We start from the raw sequence: 20,773 nt of genomic DNA on the forward strand, positions 1-20,773 counted from the left end.
TTTAATTATAAATGGTTACATTTTTTCTCTTTCTCTCTTTCGAAAATTAGAATATTCTTGTTGAACACATAAAGTTTAATACATAAGGTAACCAATGTATCTCCTTTTAATAACTCTATCGACAAATTACATGCTTCAATGATCAACGTCAATACACACCAATATTCATTTTGACAAAATACTTTTAGTATTTTTTATTCATTCGATCTGTGTTTTTCAGAACTACAGGCGAATTTTCTTAAAATATTTCCTTTACAAAATTATAAGATTAATTTTCTTAAAGTCTAGCTTTAATTATTATTTATAATTAACTAGTAAATTATTAATAAAAACTAAATAAAAATATAAATTAATAAATTTTAATTATTAATAATAAAAAACTACATTGAATACTAATTTATATGTTTCCTGTGTTAATATTTTCTAATATAAAGATCTGAAATAATAATTAATATTAATTAGTTTAGTAACTATATTATTTATATATATTTGTATTATATATATATATTTATATTAATATAAAATACAAAATAACAACACAATAGCAATTTATTCTTTTTCTTTCTTATTTAATAATTTAGTAAAGTGTAGCTATTCAATCTCTTATATTTATTTCCTTCGCTGATAATTGACGTGAGTTTCATAGTGATTAAAATTATATACATTTGTCGATTATTTTTTCAAAAATAATAATTAATTAAAATATACTTATATATTTAATATTATTTTCATGAAGATCATAACACGAATTCATTTTTATATCATTTATGAGATTTCTCTACCAGTGCTACTTTTTATGGTATCCTCTTTAAGAATAATCAACTGTTTATTTATACTATTACTATTATTATTACTATAATGCTAATATATAATATAATAATATAGTAATAAGAACAAAAAGTAGAAGAACATACTTATATTTATTAAAATTATAATATATATTTATTCTGCCCGAATGTGTTAAATCCTGTAAAGCTCGTAATTTTCCATTTCGAGAATCGGCGACTATTTTAGAAGCACAACGTGTTTATCATTATCTTTACTATTATAATGTAAAATATATATAATATATATAATATGAAAGTATGTTTTTAGTATCATTATTAATATTATTATTATTATTATTATTATTATTATTATTATTATTATTATTGTTATTATTATTATTAGTAGCAGTAGTAGTAATAATTATAGTTGAAGTAGTAATATTTGAAATAGTACAGATTGGAAATTTCCCATGCAAAAGAAAAGACGTAAAAAAAGAAAGGATTTCTATCTCTAATGTGGAAAAGAACTCATATTTTAATTTATATTAAAATAATATTATATGTTGGACAGAACATTAGACAAAATTTTATTTTTTGTCGCAAATTTATATACTAGTTATTATACGCGTCAATTATATTTATTATTCTTATTATTATTATTTGGCATGAAACAAATATGTACCGACATCGTATCTGGCACAGATCACTCCAAGATACATGTTACCACCAAAAAAATATATCTATATGAAAGTCCACTGAGTATGAACTCACATCTAATTAGCTTTATCTATACTAACCTACTCGAAGCTAATTGTAAAATGCGCGAGAAAGAGGTATAAAAAAAGCATATACATCGATACCACAAACAGCATGGTGGGGACAGTCATCATCTTGTACCGTTGGTGGGGATCGTTTTGCACTTGTAGTTCATATTTTGTCCATACCAGTCGCTCAAATTACAAACGTTTCTAGCGAAAGGTGGTGTGTAATTTTTAGGTTAGTATTTTTTTGATATTTAAAAAAGGTTCATGATGTGTTTTCTAATAAAATCTTTAATTAATGTAGTAAATGCTACTTATATGTCATATTGTGTTTTATTGTCATTCTATGTCATTCATTTGCCAAATCTTCTAGTAGGTTTTTCCTTTAGAAACCAAAATTAGCACGTGAAAAATTTATTAAGATATTCGTTGATAAATACTAAAAATTAATCTCTAAATATGAGTTTAATCGAAAACTTTTAACCTATCAAAAACTTAAGCGATTTAAATTATTTTGACAGTAAAGCATAATAACTTGGAGAAGTTAATACTAAAGTATCAGGAGCTTTTTATCATGTTATTAATTCTAATTGATTGTGTTTAATAGTACTATTTACTGTTAATAGTTATTTTTATTAGATATTATTTCCAAAGCACAAATTGTCTTTCAGGTGGACATTTAGTATGATGGTTTCTTGTTATGAAGGAGTGTTACAAGAGAATGAATTATATTCATCATTGACAGAGTATCAGAATAATGTCCAGAAGACGGCATTGTTCAAATCTTGGAACATGAGAATAATTCTAGAAAGAAAGATAATGGATCTGAGTTACAATCGTACAGGGAATTGAGAAAATGTTTTGAAAGGAGTATCATATTAATTGGTAATATATTAGCGTTCATAGATAGTTTATTAGCAAGCAACATAAAATTTAATAAATGTTCTATCAAAGAAATAATCCTGTGGTATTATTTTTGTAAATTTTAAATTTTTTCTTTTATTCCATACAAGAAAATATCAAGTGAGAACAATGCTAAGTAAAATATTTCTAAAGAAAATATATTTCTTTATTTTCAAATTATGCTAATGTATGACTATTATGTCCAATGTTTCAGAATTGTCCAACCATCGATGATCAGAAATCTGTTAGATCAATTAAATACACAAAAAGAAGTCGATCTAAAAATGTATTACTATGCTGCTGTTCATCTCATTTACTTTTACAGATGCATTTGTTTTCTATTTAAGTTTCCAAGACTGCTCACATTTTGGAAAAGAGTGAAAGTAGCCTGCTGCACTTTTATTGATAGAACTATGTTCAAATTAGTTTTCAAAGATGAAACATTGACTGAAAAAGTAAGAGATATTATTTTGTTTCTCCCAATTTGTTTAATGAATAATAAAATAGATTAAGAAGTTATTTAAACTAGCTAACATTGTAAAATATTTGTCTTTAAATTTAATTTCATTAAAAGATAAAAGTCCTTTTATCTTTTAAGAAGCAAATGAACATAATATAGGCATACTCCATTCTGTAGTAGATTGAACTGGTATTTGAATGTTATGTGTTACAAGAGTCTGTTTTTTCATTTTGATTCTGATTTATATTCTCCCTGGTAACAACTAGGTCCTCACAAAGATGGTCGTCCCCATAAGATCATGCCTCAATACTATCCAAAACTCCATGACTACTGGATTTTCATTGAATAAGAAATTGTTATTTGTATGAGAATAGGGAAGAAAAATATCAAAGGATTCAGGAATATCGTTTGATGGTACGTATCCGCCAGTTAGTCGATGATTTCTCGTCCATACGTCATATTGGAAAATTCATTGTACATGCACTGATTGAGAAAAGCAAGAGAGCTATTCAAAAGATTATCAGAATCATCTGAAGAACATATATCATACTGATAAATATGGCTGCAGTAAATATGTAGAGATGAAAACAGAGCAATTGTATCTATCGAATCTGCTAGCCTAATAACAATTATAGAGAAAGAGAGAAGCAGTTTATTACAAATGATGTTTAAGTAGAATTGCAGCTGAAGGTTTTGTGAAAACTAATGGTAACAAAGCTTATGTTTGTTAACGGTTATGGATTTTTGTCCCATCGATCATACTTTTTGGTCATATTATGGATAAATTTCGTTAGAAGGAAATTATTTAGATCTGCTAATTGAATGGGAAAATTGCTTTGTTTCATGTTGATAGAACGATCCTTGGTGAAAGAAGATTAAATTTGAGATGTAGACCACGTTCTTGTATTAATCTTACTAGGTCAGTCTATCTTCAAATGGACTTTTATCTATTGAATGATTCACTTTTAGCGGTAGATGCTCTGGCAAATATATGTACCGTTGAGCAATGCATATGTGGGTATCTGTAAAACAAGATAATGATCTTAGAGATCCATCAGTTACAGTTTTCAAGTTGTGCCGATGAAGTTATTTCAATGCATGATGGCTCTTTCTGGACCAAAACTGATTTTAATACTGTTAAGGTTTCTGGTGTTTACTTCATCAAGTTTGTAATTCAAAAAAAACAAATAATCTACATACAAAAGGATGATAGAAGATTCAACAGATTGATATAGAAAATAACTATAGTAGGAAGCCTAGGCACCTTCTTCGAGATTTTTGTATGGTAATAAGTTAAACAATTGCAAGGAAAAATGAATTGATTTAATGTATTAAGGTGTAAATTTTCTCATTAGCTGGTTGTTTATCATGTCAACAAGATAACAAAATTTTATTAACAAGGTCGATTACAAGTCTCTGCTCACGTAAGCCAACGTTGTATGGTCTGATTAATGCGTTAAACGTAGAGAAAATTTGCATCAACGAATTCGACAATTATTAAGAAATCTTCATTATTTTGGCTATCTCATCTTTATATTGGATTTATGAGCTTTTAGTATTTATATCAAATTAATCTTTTTTGTTTACAATACAATTATAATCGTATTCTTCCTCTTCTTGAAAGACACCGTAGTCAGTAATCAGGATTACAGTCAATAGACCAGTGATCAGGCAAATTACTATACTCGTGCACATAATTACGAGAGATGTGAGATAGACGGTCAGGGAGGAAAATCTGATTTTGAACTTCATCAAAAAAATTCTCAAATATAATCATTTACAGAAAAAACCAATGTTATATAGTGATCCGAAATTCAATTGATCAAATTGAAAAAGATTGATCAAAGTATGACCTTGTCGAATTTAAATGCATCAGATTGAATTATGTAATAATGGATCCATACATTTTGAAGAATATAATATTCACGATCATTTCAGCAGAGAAGATTGCTACTTATATTGGTCCAGAAAATCTACTTTGATTATTTTTCAATTATCTATTGTGGAAGGAAAACTATAAAAGAAGTCTGGTAGGAATATTAAGTTGAAAATTTATAATTTTTTTTAAGATCATCTTTTCCAACGTGTGATAAAACTCATCTTTCTGTTACATATATAGATATATATTTGTGGAGTATATATATACACATACAAGAAACAATTTTTCATGTAATCAAAAGAAAATAAAGGAAGAACGAAAAGATAAAAAAGTTATGTGTTGCATCGAACGAAAGAAAATAATCATTAAAATGATCTGAATATATTGGAAAAAATGTTTTTTCATCATTTGATAAATCTACTCCAATGTGACAATTTTTAAAACATTATTTTTCCAATCGTTTACACTCTTGAATTTTTTTCTATGCGAATATTTAAAATTCAGAATATATGTCACCTAATCAATTTTCGAAGTCGAAGAATACTGTCAAATTACACCTGTTGCACTGCAAAATGTTGGACAAAACACTAAAAAAAAACTTTATTAATGCATGCAAAAAAGCGATTTGAACATTTTAAACATTTAATAAAATAAAAGTTGTTTTCAACCAAATATTTTAAAACGCGTTTCTTCGGAAACTATTGACTCAAAATGAAAAAACCATTGTAAGACAGTTAAAATACTTTCCATATATGTGATTCGACCCTTTTTGCCATTTAAGATGTTTGAGGTTATTAACTGCTTAGAGAATTAACCCAAAGTAGGTGAATTTATTTAAGACATTAGATTTATTTAAGTCATTAGATTTCGTAATAAAACTGATGAATGTTTTTTGTTTGGACAATGTATATGTATGTATGTATGTTACATAGGGTAATCGATATCTTTCCATTTTTATCATTTTGTTTTTATTCTTGTATTCGTGACCTTGTATTTGATCTATTTTTGTTATTAAAAATATTTTATCGAAATAAATATTGATGAGCATCCACGTCAAATTCAATTCGGTAAATTATGAATATATGAATATATGAATATATAAATATACGATGAATATATGAATATTTGGATATTATGAATATATGAATATATGAATTTTCTTCGATATGTATTATTTCTTTTAAATACAATATTTAAAATAGCGTTCTTTATGTTTCCTATATTATAGGGAATTTCATCATCTACGATATCAGATAATATTTTTTCTACAGTATTTTTTAATTTTTTGTTCACTTTCTGGCTCGAGATTGAAGTCCTTGTAAAGAGGATCATCAAATCAATCACAAGTAACCTTTTGAATTGTATTATTGCACTATAAGAGTTTTCTCAAGACATCATAAATGAGTATTTTGGTCAAGAGTTTCGAAAAATATATTTTAATAGATTTTTTTTAAATTTAAGTTGCAAGTACTAATAACTGTTAAAACATCAGATACCTTAGTGTTGGTCAATGATTATACAATTATCCGAATACTCCAATATAAATTTTGTAGTTGTTCGATAAACCATTTTCGTGATAAACCTGCAATCGAATAGACACGATTAATTTTTTTAATTAAAAATTTTCCTTAAAGATTCACGGTTCGAGGATACTGAATGGCATTCATTTGATACTTTTGTGAAATTTGTCCAAAAATAACAAAATATTTCTTAGTGCAGATATTCGAATGTTAAAGGAATACGACATTATTATTATAGAGGTAATTATTAATTATGTAGATCTATATAGGTGATTACTATTAAATTTTCCTAACGGTATTGAAGAAAACGCAGGGTTGCATCATTCTAATAATATGAATGATTAGTAATTCTCACTTTACATAGAATACCAATTAATGCGAGTTTGATCAAAAGAACAAAACGGTATAAAAAGCTTTGGTTATAAAAACCATTGGTTTTATAAACATGACGTTAATTGCGTATATTTATCATGTAAGAAGCATAGAAAGGACCGTTCAATATGGATGAAAACAATAGAAATGTTATATAAAATTAGAAATTGACCAAAATAATAAGAAGTAAATAATTTGCATACATAGAGTATCAAATGTTACGTTTTGTCAGCAGTTCGATAGATGATAAAGTACATGTTCTGACTATGCTATGTAATAGTAGCGCTCTCCATTGGCGTAACGAAAAGGTTAATACATATTAAAAAAAGTACAGAAAGGATAAGCTATAAAACTGCATTATTTAATCTATAAATATACTAATTTATAAAAATTTAGTGGTAAAATAAATTCAAGTATTTTATTAATTGATTATTAATTATATTAAATTTGTAATGATCCTGGCGAATGGTTATTTTTCTTGTACAATTTGTAAATATTAATTTTTGCTGAAAATTATCTTCTTCGCACAAAATTCATTATATTCAATTTTAACTTTAATAAACATTTCAATCGGTATGAACATACGTACACAACCATTATCATTGTTACGACGTAACTACATCGGAGACTATTACATTGTTTACATGCTGAAACAGAAATATATTATTAATCCCGGTTCTAAACTGATAGCCGTCTGCATATTAGAGATACTTGATCGTTTTTGATTAATTCAAGACTGCCTAGTATTGTGCAAATTTGTTAGCAATCTTCTATAATATATTATCGGAATATTTCAATATTATCCACTAATGTGTTGTAAACTATCTGCTTTTAAGTGATTGCAGGTTAACATAATCATTGATATGATAGAATAATGGCTATATTTCGGAAATAAAGATATATTGAATCCATTAGTGAAATAATACTCATAGGTTCTTAAACAAACTATATATTAATGTATAGAACGAACGAAGAAAAATTTATGTCATAATCGACTGCTAGCACATTTTTTGCAGATAAGTGCTACTGCAAAATTTTTTGTTGCTGCTGCAAAGCACCTCCTACGAGAAATGAATAAGAATTATCTGACGTAAACTCTGACCACAAATGTAAAGTCCGTACTCCATAGACTTTAAATAACCTTTGTTTCAAAATTTTTGTTACATTCCTTATTGAAAGATGCTATATGCTTGATATTCAATTAAATTCGATAAATAAAAAAAATTGTAAACTGGCTAAGTCTATTGATTGATAATACTACTGAATTTTATTCTATTTGAAATATTTAATTTTTTATTTATAATTCGCGTTTTGTTTCCTTCTTCAGCTTAATGGATACAGTTATGTAAAAAATATTTAAAATATGGTTACAACAAAACATAATTTTTTTTAACACTTCAATCGGAAAAAAAATTTTAGAAATATTTATCCTACTTGAATAATGTTACACGCAATGTATATTTAAGACAAATCTTTTTTTAAACTGCCTTATTTCTTTTTAACAATATGACATTTTTATATTTTGTTTTATATATAAATATATATATTATATTGTGTTCCTAAAGATAATCAAAGAAAAAATGGAACCTATGTTGAGAAGTAAAATTAATCGGGAATTGAGAAAAAAAAATTCAAGTAAAAATAATTATCTACACATGTTTATTACATGATTTTATTTTTTATTTTTTTTCGATTTATTGAAACTTTAATTATCTTAATAAAACTTAATTTATTAAAATTTGTTAATTTTATTACGATTAATATTAGATCATATATACTTGTTTATTTTTCAAGAACGAAAGCTCTCTTCTGGACTTTTTATACAAATCATCCCATGAAAGAGGAATATTTGAACCAAGATATTCGGGATGAAATCAATACGATAGCTATAGCTATAAGTCGCATTTATTATTTAGTTGCAATAAAAGTTTGTTTCTTGAATGAAATTGATATGATGAGTGTCTATTTTTATTTCAGGGAAGTGAAATTTCAGCTACTGTCATTAACTTTGTACTTTTAATGCTTGCTAAATTCCCTGATATTTCATTTATTTATATAAAAAAAATTATTTTCGTATTAGCTTCTTATTTTGTTTTTCATATCTTTGATCACAGGACAAAGTATATGAGGAATTAAATCAAATTTATGGCTCTAGCGTTCCAATAACATATGATGATATTAAAAATATGAATCTTTTGGAACGCATGATCAAGGAAACGTTACGTCTTTTTCTCGCAGATCCCGCCATCGCTCGAAAAATAACGCAAAGTACGAAGGGATACATATATAAAATCAACATATAAAATAATACTTTATATTTTTTATCCTTAATATTATATAGAAATAATATTTATTTATTAATTATATTAAGAGACAGAAAGTTGGACTATATCGAAAGGTAATTCAGCGGTATTTCTCATTTATAAATTCCATAGAAGCGAAAAATATTGGCCATAGCCATTAATAATTGATATCGATAGATTCCTACCGGAGAAAAATAGTTCCATATATTTCTTTCCATTTAGTTATAGTCGAAGAAATTGCGTAGATAATTACATACTCTTACAGATTATTGAAATTATATTCCATAAATTTATTGAACGAAATGCGTTTATAATTGATCTTATTTTTTTAGGTCAAAATTTCGCTATGCTTGAATTAATAATGATCATTGCTATGCTGATAACAAGATTTCTAATTAAAATAGATAATCCAATAGGAATTTTAGAAATAGGTTTAAAGATGAGCATCACATTAAAACTGGTAAAATCAATAAGATTAAAATTTGAATGAAGGAATTAATTAAAACATTTAATATGTATATATATATATATATATATATATATATATACACATATTATATTATATATATTATATATATATATATATATATATATATATATATATATATATATATATATATAATAACTTAATTTTTTTTATTTTAACTCGTTTTAATTAGGGTGAAGTGACAAACGGAAATATGTTTCTCTGTGAACAAAGAAACGACAATTCACGTTTATTATTAAATTTTATATTTTACTCTCGTACTACTTCTCTCGTCTACGTTCTATTTCTTACTGCCAGTTTCTCTCCCCAAATCTTAACGGCTCGCTTTGTGGGTAACAAAAGAATTTGTAGATAACAAAAACAAAGGAAGGACGGGCCATGAGACGCGTGACAAATCTACCTGGAGAAAGTATACTTTCTTTACATCTCCCCCCCCCCCCGGATAAAGTGTCAACAATTTTTAGTCCTCTTCTCCATCCTCTGTGATCGGAAGTAGTTTTGTTATGTGGAAGAATCCAGTTTCTTGTTTCTGTTTCCCTGTTTTTATTTCGTATATAGACTCCGAAATTTTTTTTATTATTTGGAAAGGGCCAATTCTCAATTCGTCTAATTTCTTTCTATTCAACCTATTGCCATCTTCTATATACACCAAATCTACTGTGTTAAATTGGTGATTCTTTCTATTCTTGTTAAATATTCTTTTGTTATATTCATGTGATCTTTTTGTTCTTTCTAGGGCTAGTACTTTATCTCTTATCCAATTTTCTTTATCATTTTTTCTTTTTTTATCTTTTCAGGTAGAATGCTGGTGATTGTGCCATCTAACAAATATTTAGGCGTGAAGCCGGTTACTGTATGCTCTGTTTCATTGTATTTATCCAAACATTCTCTAGCGATCGTTGTCCAAGCTCTTTTTTTTCCTTTCTCGTTTATTCTGCATCTTATTTTGTTTACTAATGTCTGATTCAGTCTCTCGTTCAGACCGTTGGAAAAGGGCGTATTGACAGCCGTAAAAATCAGTTTCGTATCCTTTTTTATGAGAAATTCCCTAAATTCTTTTGAGTTTATTCCCGGGTATTGATCTGCGAGTATCACTCCTATTTTGTCAGTTTCTAGAATTCCACTTATCAGCTTGATGAAATCTGTTGCATTCTGGGTTTTTGATGTTCTCATGAACGCGTATCTTGTAAAATGATCCACCAGTAGATGAAGGTATCTTTTTGTTGATCTTTGTCCTCCGAAGCCTCCGATGGTGTCTATTGACATGATTTCGAATGGTTTCGTTGCCGGTCCTAGTTGTGACAACTGTCCATATTTTTCTTGCCCCCTAGATTTGTTTTTAATGCATATTTTGCAGTTTTGGCAAACTTTTTTTATATTTGCCGTTATTCCTTTAGCTGTGTAATAAGGAGATATCCTGCTTATCATTTGTTTGATGCCTATATGACACCATTCAGAATGTATTTCTTTAATTAATTTTAAGCTTAGTTCTGTAGATAAGATTATTTTTTCTTTGTTTCTAATTTTTTTATAGAATATCCCGTCTTTTTCTATTAGTTTTTTTATCTTTGTTTTTTTTTGTATTATCCAAGTAATTCAGATCTGATCTAAATTCGTCCTCATTCACATGTTCGTTAAAGTTTATTTTAACTTCTCTTATTTCTTTCTTTGTATCCACTGTACTTATATTTTCTTTTGTCTGTGTTTCTCTCTTTCGAGATATTTGTAGATTTTCATCTTGGGTTAGTTTGAATTTCTTTATCATATCCAACACAATAATAAAATCTTCAAAGTCATTTCTTTCTACGATAAATACGTCAACGTATTCTTCTTTATCGAAAATTTTTATTTTAATGGTTACTAAACCTTTTGTTTGTGTCACACCATTGACCGTTTCTAAAAATATTTTATTTTTATCTTTTATCTCTTTTTCTTTTTTTTTTATTTTAACTAGTCTCGAATTTATTAGAGAGACTTGGGAACCTGGGTCATATGTTCCGTTTACTTCCAACATCTCTTCTAATATCATCTTTACTTTGATCAATGGTGTGGTTATTCGTTTTTTTGTTCCTTGCATAGGTCTACTTCTATCGTCGAGTTGCTTTTGTTTATTCTGGTTTCTTTTCTAAACCAACAGGTGTCCTTTGAGTGATATCTAATACCTTTGTTTAGTTTTTCACAGTTCTTACATGGTCTTTTCTCTTCAAATTTCTTGTTGTTATCTTGTCTTTCCTTTTTCTTCTTTTTAAAATTGTTCTTACTTACCAGATTTTCACATTTCTTTATCTCCTGTAATAGTTCTGTCGAATTTTGACACTTTTCTCTGTCTATCTTATTTCTTATAAATTCTGGTAGTCCTGCTGCTATAAGCATTATCAGGGTCTTCGTATTGTTGTCCATATCGAGTAGTAGTTTTTCCTTCTTCATAGCGTACTCCATCAGTGAACCTTCCTTATATCTGTAGGATGTAGCGTATATACCTGTATTCCATCCCTTGTTTGCAAATGATTTCAAGAACTTTTGTTTCCATTCGTTCCAACTAGCCTCCATTGTTAACGCTGTTAATGTTGCTGAGTGCCAATCCACACATGCTCTGTCAAAGAATAATCTTAGGATTTCGATTTTTGTGTTATCTCTATTAATTTTGAATCTTTGACACTCTCTTTCAAATGTCTCTAACCATTGTTCGGCATTTGAATGTTAGCACACAAATTTTTCGATCATAAATTGTTCCGATATATTCTTTAAATCTACTTGGCGTTCTTTTTCCTGTGCGGGTTCTACTATGTCTTTCTCTACTACTTCGTCTAGGTATATATCATTGAATATTACGTTTCCATTTTCGTTGAAATACGTACTTTCCATTTCCTGTGTGCATTTAATCCATATTTTTTTCTCCTGGCCTCTTTGATTGAGGCTTTTTTTCATTCTCTTATAACTTTCCGTTTTTATTAGTTCGCTGTGATTACTTACGAATTTCTCGTTTTCCGGCAATATGTATTTTTCTTTATCCTCAGTTGTGATAGAGATTATAGCAATCACGTTTGTTTTTCTGTCGCTTGGTGATGCCACACACTTAAATGCAAACTGTAGTTTTCTTTCCATTATAAACAAAGAATTGTCGTTTTATAATAACTTAATTTTTTTTATTTTAACTCGTTTTAATTAGGGTGAAGTGACAAACGGAAATATGTTTCTCTGTGAACAAAGAAACGACAATTCACGTTTATTATTAAATTTTATATTTTACTCTCGTACTACTTCTCTCGTCTACGTTCTATTTCTTACTGCCAGTTTCTCTCCCCAAATCTTAACGGCTCGCTTTGTGGGTAACAAAAGAATTTGTAAATAACAAAAACAAAGGAAGGGCGGGCCATGAGACGCGTGACAAATCTACTTGGAGAAAGTATACTTTCTTTAGATATATATATATGTATGTACATATATATATATAATAATATTGTGTTACTGGAATCTGAAATCAGTATATGAATATTATTTAATATGATATGCTTCAACACGCTTATCAATCCCACAGTCATATGCCATGATTCCATTAAATGAAATAAAAAGACGTTGCATTCTATTTATTGAATAATATCAAGGCGACCTTAATTGGCTATAATTATAATAAATTGCCTATAATTATAATAAATCGCCTATGTTTATTGATCATGTTAAAAGCATAGAGAAGCTAATGAATATGAATGAAAATATTGGAAAAGAAACATAGAAATTGAAGATGACTGAAATATGAGAGATAATGACAAATCAAATGATTATTAATATAACATGAAAAAAAATCAATAATTCACGTGACACGGGAATGTAACATTAGTTACATTCTCCCATCGATTAAATTTACGTTCGGTCTGGAGAAGGAAACCTATAAAGGATACATTTTTGAGTTGGTACATTTTTATATAATAATTTTAATTTAAAGGAGTATATTTAAGAATTTGAAAATTAGTAATAAAAATGATATTGAATAGACTTATCAATTAATTATTAATTATATCAAATCATTTCAAATTATGAGGGATTGGTGGATGATATTTTATTTATGCAGTTAGTACGTATTTATTTTGCTTACATATTATCAATTACTACGCATAAAATTCCTTACCATCCATAAAAATATAATATAATAAATAAAAGGAACATATAAAAGATGTAGAGAAATTTATAAAAATATGAATATACTTATAAAACTCGAATCTTTGTTATGAAGCAATTACGTTTAAAACTATTCTATAATACTATTATATTAGTCGGTACTTTGTGATTCTTTATTCTTTCAATCGCGCTTTTTACTTGTAAAATTATCAGTTCGTTAATCATCGCTTCAATCGTGTGAAACTTAAGATTTTCTATTTCCCGTTTACATTCAAATTCAACATTCAATAAGCAATCTAAATAATTTTTCCGGGTATTTAGTACTCCATTTGAGTCAGTAATAAAATTATCGTTCTCATCTTTTACCATTTCCATTACCATTATCATAGAATACTTTTAGAAAATTATTTATCACATTGTATATACCACGGACGTTACTGCTTTGACGATTTTTATCTATTTCTTGTCCTTTTTATACATATTGCTATTTTTTATACTTTTAATAATAATATTATTATTAGTAATATTGTTATGATCCGACGTAGAGTTGTTTGAAGTGAACTCGGAACTAGATGTCTCTAGACATACATTAGAAATTTTGACACGTAAACATCGGTTGTTATCCGTTTTCTACGATAACCCGAACTAAGCGAACGTTCGAAAATATGTGAATATTTTATTAAAAGAGTTAATCTGTTAAACTGTTTATTGTAAATAAGTTGTTGTTTTGATTATCAAAGTTTTTTTTTGTTTTAACGTGTGGTTGCGGGTAACAATAAATAGTCTATAAATTATTTTTAATATCTGTGTTTATTATTTAATATTCTTTAAGAATTAAAACTGGAAATTCTTATTTTTCTTATGAACAAGATAAATAATGATTATTGAAGTAGAAATACATATTAAAATAAGAAACGAATGAAAATATAATTACACAAATTAATCATCAATCCAATGAAGAACTAAATGAATAAGATTTTATACGTCAGTGCTGTTGTCGCATTTATATTTTTTATAAGTTGTGTAATAACATAATCATTATCGAGCGATCGTGCAAAAGAAACGTTTGTGTAAGCAAATTCCAATTGAATGTACAAAGTCCATAGACCACAATATTTAAATAACTTCTCTCTTCATTTTTCGCTTTTACTGTTGCGGCAGAAGAATCATAGGAGTTGCATTGTACAATCAGAGTGTCTGTAAATTACAAAATTTATAACTATAATCGCTAGATTATTTTTATTTTATTAAGTTATATCCATACATTCTATTTGAATCAGTTCATCATGGAATTTACTGTAATATTAATTATTATTGTAACAATTTTATTTGGATTGCTCTATGGAATAGCAGAATACATTTTAAATAAATTACATATGTTTAATAAGATTAAAGGAATTTCTGGTCCAAAAGCATATCAGATTATTAGAAATGTTCATTCATTTATTAGTGATACAGCTAGTAAACTTGCATCTTAAATTTTTTATATTGAAGTATTTTACCTGATATTTTTTTATAATCTGTTTTAGCTTTATTCAACCAAATATTAAATCTCCGTAAGAATTATCAATTATTGTGGCGTGTATGGCTAGGAACGAAATTATTTGTAATCGTAGACAATCCCGATTATATCAAAGTCAGATATATTAACGTTATTTTAATAATTTTTAATAATTTTTAATAATTTTATAATCTTCTTATTTTTTATCCTTATTTTTTTTTTCGAAAGAGTGTACTCAATAGTTCAAATATTACTGATAAGAGCGAGGAATATGAAAAACTCAAAACTGCTGTGGGCAACGGTTTATTAACAGCTCCAGTTGATGTTTATTTTCTACATTGTTTATTAATACATAAATATATATATATAAAATATTAAATTTTAGAAATTTGAACAGTAAAAATTTTTACTCCTTTATATGCAGATACAAATAAATGTATGTATAGACGAATAAAATAAGTAAAGTATATAAATTAATCTATTGCTTTCCTTTTGACTTTCAGCATCATTGTGGAATTATCATCGAAAAATTTTAAATGATGTCTTTCTTTTAAAACATACAAAATCGCATATGGATGTATTCATTAATTATTCTATCGTTTTAATAAAAAATTGGAAACTTCAGTTGGAGAAGAATTAGACGTTTTCCATTTCATTTTTCGCTGTACATTAGATATAATATGTGGTAGAATTTAGAAATTTTTATACGTGTATAAAATTGACGTTTTTACTTAAAGTTTATTATAATTTTGTCATACTTTTTATTGGAAGACGACATGCTGGGTACGAAAATAAATTCGCTGACAAATCCGGATTGCAAATTAGCTGAAGCAATAGAATGGTAATAATAATGAAACTTTTATTTTCGTAATGTATTGTATATTTTTCGTCTGCTCTTTCAGTGGAATGGATATAGCTGCACAGAGGATCTTCAAATTATGGTTACATACAAACATAATTTTTCATAACACTGCTATAGAAAAGAAATATCAGGTGTGTTTGTCTTATCTGGATAACTTTAAAAACAAAGTATAATTAGAAGAAACTTTTTTTAAATTGTATTTCTACTTTTCAAAATTTCAAAATTTTAATATTATTTTTCATATATATATTATTGTTTTTTATTCCTAAAGATAATCAAAGAAAAAAAGGAATTTATATTAAAAAGTAAAATTAATCGGGAATTGACAGAGGAAAATTTAGGTAAAAATATGAAATATATGTTTAAAAAAATTTAGTTTTCAATCTTTCCATTTATTAATAATATTAATGAGATTCTTGTTCATTTTTCAAGAACCAAAGTCAAGGACACTTCTAGATTTTTTATTTGAATTGTCGCACGAAAGGGGAAAATATTCGGAGCAATATATCCGCAATGAAATGAATACAATAATTATAGCTGCAAGTCATATTTATTATTTTTAATTGGAATAACATTTTTTTATTAATGACAATTAAGGAAAACTGTATATTATTTTCAGGGAAGCGAAACTTCAGCCACAACCATTAGCTATGTCCTCTTAATGCTTGCAACATTCCCGGAAATTCAAAAATGTGTATAATACATTTTCTTAATAATTTGTCATTATGTATCCGACGAAAATTATAATCATATTAACTTCTTATTCTGTCTTCCACATATTCGATCACAAAGTACAAAGTATATGAGGAACTAAATCAAATTCACTGCTCAGACGATCCGAAACGTGTTCCAATAACATATAATGATATTAAAAGTATGAAACTTTTGGAACGTGTGATCAAGGAAACATTACATCTTCGCAGGTCCAGTCATCGCCCGTAGAGTGACGCAAGATATAGAAGATATCTCTGCATACAAAATGACTTGTTTTAAGTTCTTTATCATTAATAATATGAATATATTATATAGTAATAATATTTTTTATTAATTGTATTAAATGAGAGAAGGTTGGACTATACCGAAAGGCAGTTCAGCAATGTTTCTCATTTATAAATTTCCTAGAAGCGCAAAATATTGGCCACGGCCATTAATATTCGATCCCGATAGGTTCCTATCGGGAAAGAATTGTTTTACATATTTCTTTCTATTTAGTTACGGTCGAAGAAATTGCATAGGTAATTACATACTCCTATGGATTATTTTATAATATATTCCAGAAAATTCTAAAATAAAATGCATTTACAATTGATTTTATTTTCTTAGGTCAACATTTTTCTATGCTAAATATGACAACAATCATTGCTACGCTGCTAAGATTTTTAATTAAAATAAATAATCCAAAAGGAATTGCAGAAATAGGTTTAAAGATAAGCCTCACATTAAAACCGGCAAAACCAATAAGATTAAAATTTGACAGAAGAAATTAATTAAAACATATAATAATAGTACATAAATAGTATAGAACCTGTAGCAGAGACAAATTATTATCTGTATAAAATAAAAACTGTACAAAAACCGTCCACTAATTATTTCATATAATTTGATATAATGAATAAATAATTAATAGATCCCTCGAAGTTCATTCTCATTGCTTATTTTGAAAATCTAATAAATTCTCTCTCTCTCTCTCTCTCTCTCTCTCTCTCTCTCTCTCTCTCTCGTAAATGAGAATACTCAACTGGCACATGTAGGGTTTATTATTTATGCGATGAAACTAGACAAAGCAACTAATCTATTTTGTTTAAAAATTCCTATCTATAAATTATAAAATATAATGTTAAAATAATTCTAGTATGAAATAAGGTAATTAGGCCGTTCAACCAAACGAATCGAGTGATATTATTCAACGCACGCGACGGGAAAGTGATCGAGTGAAGAGTGAATTCATAAATTTCAGTTTGTTGATTCAGTCTTAAATATGATTTTATCCATCACACAATTACGCTATTCATTACATTTCATTCGTAAGGTGTATGATTTCAGCGATTGGACAAAATATGGACTACCAAACAAGCGAGAAACGCTGTCTTTACGTTGCGTCTTTATAAGCTTGGATTGATTATTTCCCTCTCTACTCCGGCGGCTTCGTACTATTTTAGAGAAAGAAAGAAAGAGAGAAAGGGAATGAGAGAGAGAGAGAGAGAGAGAGAGATAGAGTGATAGATAGAGAAAGAAAGCATAACTTATCAAGTATGCAAGCAAAAAACATTCTTTTTTATCGGATTCAGCCGAAGCTGCATATGTAATAGTTGCGTCATACACAACGGAAGTTTATGAAAAAACTATATCATGTAAATTTTGGTATTCTAATCCTATACACATATCCTTCCTTTTAATTCTCATTTTATTTCATATCATCCTCTCCCTCTCTTTCTCTCACATTCTTAGCAGAAATTTGTTAATATTATTTATGAATATCAGTTAAAGTATTAGATTTATATGGAGTTGTTTCAATTCTTGCAGGAATACTTTATTTATTCACGAGACTGTTTCCAAACGATCCAACTAAAGAGCCTTTAGAAAATAAAGAATAAATAGAAGATGAGATTTTTTAAATGCTAAAATGACCATTTTGTTAAACTAATCTTTTCTTTAGGCATTTAATGAAAGACATGTTATAAAACAATTAAATAGAAACTACACAAGTAATCCCTTTTCATCGTATTTATCAATATTAAGAAGAATAAAATTAATTCATTAATTATCATTAAAATTCAATCATTTTTTTTACTCTTTCACTCTTGCATTGCCGCTGTTTGCTATTCACGTGTACGTTTTTCAGAGTACGGGCCAATGATCTACGTCCGGCGTAAAGAGCTCGCCTAATCTCTGCACGTGGACTGACATTCAATCTTGTGGCTACATTTATTCCTTACGTTTGTTTTTAAATAATATTTAAATTGTATTCCATAAATTCTAGAAAATGCATTTACTATTGATTTTACATTCTTAGATAAAAAATTCACAATGTGAAGGTAATAATTGCTATTTTGTTAAAAGGATTTATCATTAAAATACGGCCAGTAACAATAGAAGAAATTCTGATAAAAATGAATGTTACGTTAAAGCCGGCGAGACGTCTAATGTTTAATTTATATAAATATAATATATAGATAATTAATATATAAACATAACGAATCCTGTGGATAACTGTAGGTAATTTGTAGCAGATATAAATTATTAACCGTATAAAATAAGAATTACACAAAAACTACAAAAGGATCTCATTATTTCATACGATTTTATGTAATAAATGATCAATGGATAAAGACTTTCTCTAATTTGAACAACATTGAGTAAGTTAACTAATTTGAACAACATTGAGTAAGTTAATGTTATCCAATGAGGTTATGTTTCTGAAGTGGTCGGTGAAGTAGGCTGTGACCTCACATTTTTCAATCTCTTAAATGTAGATCTTTTTTAGATGGTCGCTTTTAGGTGGTTTCGCAGCGATCCGAATTAGATATAACGTTGGTACGCATTTGTTCCGCAATTGCATAAAGAATATTGAATATAATTGTTATAATTAGTATATAAATATAGGTTAAAAAATAAGATTTTGTAGAATATTTTGCCAAAAATAAGTAGTGAAAACTTCTATATTATATTATCTTAATATAAATTAAAACATGAATTCATTTCCACTCTACCTTCGAGCGTATTTTTCACGTGATTTTCTTTTCATGACTATTCTACTCTATACTATTTCAACTATTACTTCTATTGTTCTATTGTACAACTATTACTACTACTACTAGTAGTAGTAATACTCTATTACTAATATACTAATATACTAATTATTAATATACTAATATACTCTATTATAAATATACTAGTAGTAGTAGTAGTCTATTACTGATTATAATTCAATAATAATAAAAACGTATTTAAGTATTACATACATTATGTTTATTTTATATTATAATAGTAAAAGCACTGGTGATACTTTGCTATTTGAAAATCTCGGATTAAACGTCCTAAGCATGTTGTGTTTCTAAAATATGCGCGGAATTACGAATCGGAAGATAACAAACTTTACGGGAATAAACAATTTTGGACAGAGGACACATGTAATAAATGTGAGTATATTCTTTTACTTTTCCTTTTTCTTATTATTCTTCCAATTATTATATTGTTGTATTATGTATTATTATAGTAATAGTAGTAGTAATAGTAATTACTCCTACAGAGAAATCCATAAAAAATAATGTGGAAACGAACTCGTATTTTGATCTTTAATCTACCACTAATTATTATTATTGGAAAATCAATCGAAAATCAATCGGCAACATAGATCACATCAACTATCAGTGGAGGAAATATAAAATATTGGATAGTAACGTCCTATTAAAGTATCAAATAAAAGAATCAAAATATAAATTAGTCGATTATTTTCTTTTACATTGATACAACAAAAAAAGAAAAAGAAATAACGGAATCATTCAGCCTCAGAGAATCTACGATTTCAGAATTATTAATCTAGATGTTTGTCAATGTATTACATATTGCTTATAAAAACTCTACGATTTAGTTTATAAAATATAAAAGGAACTACAAAATTTTCTAAAATTTAACAATATCTTAAAAATTCAGATCCATTGACATGAACGATTGAACACGCATTTCCTTATTTTCGTCGTAAAGTCACTTGTCGAAAGTTCATGAAAATGTCCTTTGTTTCTCCATAAGAACATCGTGAAACGCATTTCTTAGCGTTCAGAAAATCTTAGCATCATCAGTTTATGCAAACAAACAAGCGAGCTATCGTTTACTAAACCGAAA

General features: G+C 27.4%; 1 protein-coding gene across 4 annotated transcripts; it reads left to right on the plus strand.

Moving 5' to 3' along the window:
- Window positions 1-1,560: 1,560 nt before the first annotated feature.
- On the plus strand, window positions 1,561-17,461 carry LOC124428282 (cytochrome P450 4V2-like). 4 transcript variants are annotated; one of them, XM_046972184.1, is made up of 9 exons: window positions 1,561-1,763; window positions 2,200-2,413; window positions 2,646-2,886; window positions 3,158-3,305; window positions 15,841-15,910; window positions 15,972-16,062; window positions 16,203-16,272; window positions 16,364-17,166; window positions 17,255-17,461. In XM_046972184.1, the coding sequence occupies exons 5-8, from the start codon at window positions 15,846-15,848 to the stop codon at window positions 16,492-16,494; spliced, it is 357 nt and encodes a 118-aa protein (XP_046828140.1). In that variant the 5' UTR covers window positions 1,561-1,763; window positions 2,200-2,413; window positions 2,646-2,886; window positions 3,158-3,305; window positions 15,841-15,845; the 3' UTR covers window positions 16,495-17,166; window positions 17,255-17,461. The 4 variants fall into 4 exon arrangements, 2 of the variants coding, with proteins under 2 accessions (XP_046828140.1, XP_046828141.1); XR_006943118.1 differs by lacking the exons at window positions 15,841-15,910; window positions 15,972-16,062; window positions 16,203-16,272; window positions 16,364-17,166; window positions 17,255-17,461 and adding an exon at window positions 5,011-5,833 and having other exon boundaries at window positions 3,158-4,921; XR_006943119.1 differs by lacking the exons at window positions 15,841-15,910; window positions 15,972-16,062; window positions 16,203-16,272; window positions 16,364-17,166; window positions 17,255-17,461 and adding an exon at window positions 3,745-5,833.
- Window positions 17,462-20,773: the final 3,312 nt, after the last annotated feature.

Source organism: Vespa crabro, chromosome 12 (genome assembly GCF_910589235.1).
Source record: "Vespa crabro chromosome 12, iyVesCrab1.2, whole genome shotgun sequence".
Lineage (NCBI taxonomy): Eukaryota > Metazoa > Arthropoda > Insecta > Hymenoptera > Vespidae > Vespa > Vespa crabro.

What these genes read in the sequence shown, in the direction of transcription:
- LOC124428282 (XM_046972184.1), top strand. Translation starts at nt 15,846, where the DNA reads ATGCTGGGTACGAAAATAAATTCGCTGACAAATCCGGATTGCAAATTA. An exon ending in TTAGCTGAAGCAATAGAATG is followed by an intron (nt 15,911 to 15,971) that starts GTAATAATAATG and finishes CTGCTCTTTCAG; the next exon opens with TGGAATGGATATAGCTGCAC. An exon ending in ATTGACAGAGGAAAATTTAG is followed by an intron (nt 16,273 to 16,363) that starts GTAAAAATATGA and finishes TCATTTTTCAAG; the next exon opens with AACCAAAGTCAAGGACACTT.